Source organism: Salvelinus namaycush, chromosome 31, assembly GCF_016432855.1.
Source record: "Salvelinus namaycush isolate Seneca chromosome 31, SaNama_1.0, whole genome shotgun sequence".
NCBI lineage: Eukaryota > Metazoa > Chordata > Actinopteri > Salmoniformes > Salmonidae > Salvelinus > Salvelinus namaycush.
Window position 1 is genome coordinate 16,356,748 of NC_052337.1, and position 6,659 is coordinate 16,363,406.

Consider the following 6,659-nt stretch of genomic DNA (forward strand, 5'->3'; position numbering starts at 1 on the left):
AGACAAGACAATATGTGACATACCTAGAGCAGTCACTATGGTGAGGCACAATACACTGGATTACAGTACTGTAATGTGTCTATACAGTGCTGATATGATAGTAAATTCACAGTATAGTACTTACAAATATTCATATGGCTGTTCTTTAACACTGAGTTTCGCTCAAATGGCACCATGTAGACCTGTTTCATCCGGATTCGGTTGCGCTGTAATACACAGTCTAATGTAGACAAGCCCACCTGGTGAATGTTATTGAATATTGTGTTGTCTGCAATTATGTGGTTCTGGATTTCTCGTAGTCTAATGGCATTGTTTGCCACCACCATGTTCACAATAGCGGTCTCCTGTTCTGGTGTGAACAGCCGGTGTCTTCCACCATGGCCTGGCCGTCTCTCAGTTCTGCAGAAGATCCACAAATATGATATGATTCGGATACAGTAAGCTAAAATAAAAAAAAAATTGTCAATATGAAATGACATTACTGTAACATAGGCCTACTGGTATGTCAGACTGCAGTATACATACATAAAGAGCATAGTGTAGATGGTAGGTAACTTACTGGTTGTCATTTCTGAATGTACAGATGATAGATGCAACTGTGTAGCGGCTCAGGTTGGGCTGAACTCTCTGCCCAGCCTCCCTCATACTCAACCCATGGTTGAGCACATGGTCAACCAATGTGGCCCTGATCTCATCTGAGACAACTGTCCTTCCTCATCCTCGTCCTCTCACTTATTCACCTCTAGCTCTTGCTTCATCATTGACTTCCATTTTCCTCCAAAACAGGAGAGCTCATCTGTGGCCTTTTATAGTGCTAAAGCTCTGATTTCTAAGTGAACAATTCAGCAACTAGTGTTTACATCTGTGAGGAGTGGGTGTTGCCAATTGGTACATAGAGTTTGGCATTGTGATTGGCGTTGCTTTCCTAAGGGACTAAATAGATTTTAAATTTGTGCCTAATGTAGAGAACTTTTGTTTCTTTTTTTATTTAACTAGGCAAGTCAGTTAAGAACAAATTCTTATTTACAATGACAGCCTACCGGGAAACAGTGGGTTAACTGCCTTGTTCAGGGGAAGAACGACAGATTTTTACCTTGTCAGCTCAATTGAAAATTGAGAACTGAGTGTAAAGCAGGAATTGTGCTTGCAATTTTGCAGATTTGGTTTAGGGATTTGGTACATGAGTTTCAGGTTTCGGTGATTGCTTTCAAGTTCCAATTTTAGTGTGTAAACAATTGGGAAAAACTGTAAGCATTAATCACAGAAGGTGATTGCAGAAAATCCAAACTTAGTTTTAGTTTTACACTAATTTAATAATCTAGGAACAATGTTCATCATGATTGTTGGAGGATTCTTTAAGCTGAATACTTTGTTCTGAACCTTGACAGGCAGACAGAACATTGGGATGGGGCTAGTTCAAAACAGCAAGGTCAGTTTACTTTCCCAAGGAAAACTAGCCTCTGGAAATAGACAGGAAAACATAGTTTTTTTAAATTCTTGAGCGAGGTCAACATCAAATGCATTCCTCTTAAAGGGCTACATGGTCAATCTGCTGTCTGCATTGTCCGTGCAGCATTTAAGGCCTCTGCAGAAGTCAGGGCATTCATACTTCTTGCGCTTTGCGGAGCAACGCGGAATTGTTGTGAAGGAAGTTGTCAAGGAAGTGAGTTTCTGATTATACAGGACTTAATGTCAATGCAGAGCTACAGTATACAGAGCCCTCCGTATTGTTACAAAATTTGAGGAGCACGGCGATGCGCTATCGAACTCAATGGCGCCTCCGACCACATTTTCGGATTAAGCATAAATTGGCTCTTACAAGAATCACACTAAACCCAGACATTTTGATTTGTATAAATTATAGCTGCTTATAAATTACATTATCAAGTACATTATACAATAATGTGTTGTCCCACAGCTTTGGACCACTGATTTAATCATTGTTATAAATGTGCTCTGCAGTACCACAGGAGACTCAGCTGCAACTGTTGTCTTGAGGCCATTAGTAGTCTGTTTTTACAGAAAGTAATTCCTCGCCAAATTACTTCCTGTCCATTCTTATACCCACCCTTTCGCTCTTGAAGATCACAATTGGGCATTTCCTGGAAACTCCTGATGCTGACCATTATCAACGTCAGTTCTGCACAAAATAGAGGAAATACATCTTTATATTATCATCAGCAAGCACCTCACCAAACAAAACATATCAAACTGACAAACAGCATACTTCAATATTCATATGATCTCAAAAGCGTTTTAGTTTAATGAAATTGTTGAAAAATATGAGTATCTCCTCTTGTCAGAATCTAGGAGTATAGGCGTACTGTGTACTGCACCTGGCTGTGTTCATATCGAACATTCATTCAAATGATAATAATACAAATAAAAAGCAGGCACTAACTGGGCCCGCCAGTGTAAAAAAGAGTGACATTTTCTATTTAACAGTTGTCCTAACAAGAAAACAGCATTGATCTCCATTCAGTAATTCCATTAAACGTTAACTGTCGACCCATGTGAAAGTTAGTCCTGTTGTTGACTCAAGTAATGACATCAGAAGATAGGAACGCGCGCCACCCTGGACAATTTCCATATTCTGCGTCACGGATGGACTGGGGAGGCGTAAACTGTCTGAAAGCGACAGTTAGTTCTCTATGCAGCAACAGAGAAGGAGACCAAACATACATACATACATACATACATACATACATACATACATACAGGTTGATAATAATATGTGTTCAGATCTAGAATAAACGCTTTAGGCTACATTAGTAAACCTTTTCATCTTTACTGGACTTCATTACAGTTCGGTGAGGTAGTAAATCTGTTCATCTTTATTGGACTTCATTACAGTTCTGCGAGAATGTTTTTCAAAGCCGTTCTATTCCTGGCAGGCGTGCATGCGGTTTCAGGCGTTTTTAACGGTGAGTAGAATTCGCCTGATCCGTGATAAAATGTATTACATACAAAGAATGTGTAGCCTACACTTTTAGGCCCTACCTGAATTATAGGCATAGACTATTATTTGGAAAAGTTTCATTCTATGATATAAGCGGGTCGGTGTGGCACGGTGACTTATAACCGTCGCAACATAAAGTATTATGTGTAGTATTCATGAAACATTTACAGACAGTTACATATTCCAAAGTATAAAATACTACACTGAACAAAAATATAAACGCAACATGTAAGGTATTGGTCCCATGTTTCATGAGCTGAATTAAAAATCCCATAAATGTTCCATACACAAAAAAAGTTTATTTCTCAAAAATTGTCTGCACAAATTCGTGTACATCCCTTTTGGTGAGCATGTATCTTTTGCCAAGATATTCCATCCACCTAACAGGTGTGGCATATCAAGAAGCTGATTAAACAGCATGATTATTACACAGGTGCACCTTGTGCTGGGGACAATAAAAGGTCACACCAAAATGTCCACTTTTGTCACACAACACACATTTTGAGGGAGCGTGGCTGCACCCCTGCCCAGTCATGTGAAATCCATAGATTAAGCCCTAATGAATTTATTTAAGTTGACAAATGTCCTTATATGAATTGTAACTCAGTAAAATCTTAGAAATTGTTGCATGTTGCGTTCAAGTTTTTAAGTGTAAGTCAGGGATATTTATGGAGTTTTATTATAGGCCTACATTTTATCCTTTGCTTTTCTTGTCTGAAATAGCTCTCCTTTTTATGATGCAACAAAACCGGTTGAAATGTATTGCGATACAATTTTAGAAGTGGTCTTGTTGAACACCATTTTATTGACAGAACCAGCATTTTATCAACAACGGAAAGTAGATTTTAAAGAAAGTTATTCCAATACCCATGTAGCACCTCTCATTTTCAGGACACACATTATAGTCATCCCATTTTCAAAGGGATCCTATAGGAACTTCAAACAGTTTGTTTCAGGTCCTCCATAACACTGAGCTCTATGACTATTATAATGTAGACTGCAGTGCTCCACACACCTATTCCCATGTGGGACTGACTTGCGTCTCTGTATTGTTTTTTTCCACAGGCAGCTCCATCGTGAGGACCTTTGCCAGGAGGTTAGTCACGGAAGGGTCCGCGGTCACAGACGAGCCAATAGATCTAGACCTACTGGACTACTACCCAGACATAGACAGTAATGGGACTGGAGTTGGACTAAACAATGTGTCCGGACCGGGAGAGAGAGTTGGGTTTATAAATGTGTCCAGACTGGGACCGTTGGAACTGGGCTCTGCCAGGAATGCTACAGAAGTCTGGTCTTACACCATCTCTGTTATGGCCAACAACTTCCTCACAGGCCACCTCTCTACCATCTTCATCCCGACGCTTTACACCTTCGTCTTCTTCATCAGCGTGCCTCTTAACATTGTTGCCATGGTGACCTTTGCCCAACGGATCCGGCCCATGAAGCCGGCAGTGATCTACATGCTGAACCTGGCAGCCGCCGACCTGCTGTTCACCCTGCTGCTGCCCTTCAAGATCGTCTACCACTACAATGGCAATGACTGGGGCTTCGGCGAGGGGTTGTGCCGCCTGGTCACTGCAGCTTTCTACTGCAACATGTACTGCTCCATCCTCCTCATGACCTGTGTCAGCGTGGACCGCCTGCTGGCAGTGGCCTACCCCATCAACTCCCTGGCCTGGAGGAGCCCCCGCAACGCAGCCTTGGCCTGTAGCGCCATGTGGATCCTGGCTGTGGGTGGCTCGCTGCCTCTTGTCCTCTCACAGCAGACGGTCTACTACGACCCACTGGATATCACCACCTGCCATGACATCCAGGACCTGGAGCTGTTAGAGGAGCAATACGTCTTCTTCTTTCCTATACTCTCCTGCACCCTCTACTTCCTGCCGCTGTTCATAATGGTGACCTGTTACTCCCGGGTGGTGCAGGTGCTCAACAAGGCTCCGTGCGGTGTTGTAGGTAAATACAAACCAGGGAAACCAGACATAATGTACTTAATTTGGCTAATCTGTTTCTTAACCTTGATGCAGAAGGTCTGTTTAAAAAATACATCTCATTAGAGGATAATATATTTTCTATTGTAATTTGATCTGATCTAGGCCGTTCAAGGCAGAAGGCGCGGGCTGTGGTGATGGCGGTTACCGTGCTTGTGGTGTTCGTGGTCTGTTTCACACCCACCAACTCCATTCTCCTCGCTCACTACCTCCAGATCGCTGGGCAGGTGGGTGGGGAGCCGGACGCTACCCATGTGGCCTACCTGGTGTCACTATGTTTGGGGAGCATCAGCTGCTGCCTGGACCCGCTGGTCTACTATTTTGGCTCGTCCCAGTGCCAGAGGCAGCTGGAGGGGGCGCTGGGATGCCAGGTGATCGCCGAGGGAAGGAAGAGTCTGGCCTCGTCCTCTGGTTCCTCCAGGACCAGCACCAGGACCAGAATAAGCACGAGGACCAGCACTAGGATTACTAAGGTGGACACCTTCCAGGCCAGCCTCAGCAGCCAGTACAAGAAACTCCTGGTCTGATGGATAGATGGAGACACAGAGAGCTGTTTCTTTTTCACTGACAAAAATGTAAAAAATATATTTAGTATATGCTGTATTTCCACTGTTTCAGACAGTGCAAGAAGCTTCTGGTCTGACAGATAGACATGGACCAAAGCTAGGCTATTTCTGAGGAGAAAGAATGGATTTGGCTTGTATGATGAATTCAGTCAGACATTCATCCATAGGTCTGGGTTAGCTATGCCCAACTCTAAATATGAAGAAGAGATATACATTTCTGTTGTTTCAGACAGTGCAAGAAGCTGCTGTCCTGATTGTCATGGGCCAAAGTTGTTTCTGACCTGTACGACACTACAGTACCAAGAATATATATTTAGGGTAAGAGAAAAGGAAAATGTAAGTTTTGTGAAAATGTAATGGATAATACCATTTTTAATCTTTATCTTAAATATATTTCCCGTTGAAGTTGGTATTATTCCCCAAAACGGTTTATTTTAAGTTTGACGGTCTGCGATAAGGGAATAACAAAGGAGTCTTTGTATAATCATGTATTGTACCATTTCTTAAACACTCACTGTGAACAATACAAGGAAATGCTTTCGACGGCCTGCTGGCCGTAGAGACATTTACCCAGCATTGTGAAATGTGTAGCCTATGCACTATGTTGTTAATGTTGTATAGAAATACCATGCAGTTTATTAGGTACACCCATCTTGTACCAGGTCGGACCCCCCTAAGCCTCAAGAACAGCCTGAATTCTTTGGGGCGTGGAAAGGTTGCACAATTTCTATAAAGGGACCTAACGTCTGCCAGGAAAACATTCCCCACACCATTTCACCACCGCCACCAGCCTGTACCATTGACACCAGGCAGGAAGGGGCCATGTACTTATGCTGCTTATGCCAAATCCGGACTTTGCCATCATCATGATGCAACAGGAACCGGGATTCGTCGGACCAGGCAATGTTTTTCCACTCATCAATTGTCCAGTGTTGGTGATTACGTGCCCACTGAAGCCGCTTCTTCTTGTTTTTAGCTGATAGGAGTGTCCCGGTATGGTCATCTGCTGCAATGTTTTTAGAAACTTTTACAAATGACTCAAGACATTTCAGCTTTTCATTTTTAATTCAATAAGTATTCAATTATTTTGTTATGGCAAGCCTAAAAATGTGCTTAACATGTCACATTACAAGTTGCATG

At 42.5% G+C, this 6,659-nt stretch overlaps 1 protein-coding gene across 1 annotated transcript; it reads left to right on the forward strand.

Moving 5' to 3' along the window:
• The first annotated feature begins 2,638 nt into the window (after positions 1-2,638).
• LOC120025955 (proteinase-activated receptor 1-like) lies at positions 2,639-5,921 on the forward strand. The gene is made up of 3 exons (XM_038970711.1): positions 2,639-2,924; positions 4,025-4,918; positions 5,059-5,921. The coding sequence occupies exons 1-3, from the start codon at positions 2,864-2,866 to the stop codon at positions 5,478-5,480; spliced, it is 1,377 nt and encodes a 458-aa protein (XP_038826639.1). The 5' UTR covers positions 2,639-2,863; the 3' UTR covers positions 5,481-5,921.
• The last annotated feature ends 738 nt before the right edge of the window (positions 5,922-6,659 follow it).

Coding starts and splice junctions, on each gene's coding strand:
- LOC120025955 (XM_038970711.1), top strand. CDS start 2,864: ATGTTTTTCAAAGCCGTTCTATTCCTGGCAGGCGTGCATGCGGTTTCA. Junction 2,925..4,024: donor GGTTTCAGGCGTTTTTAACG/GTGAGTAGAATT, acceptor TTTTTTCCACAG/GCAGCTCCATCGTGAGGACC. Junction 4,919..5,058: donor GGCTCCGTGCGGTGTTGTAG/GTAAATACAAAC, acceptor GATCTGATCTAG/GCCGTTCAAGGCAGAAGGCG.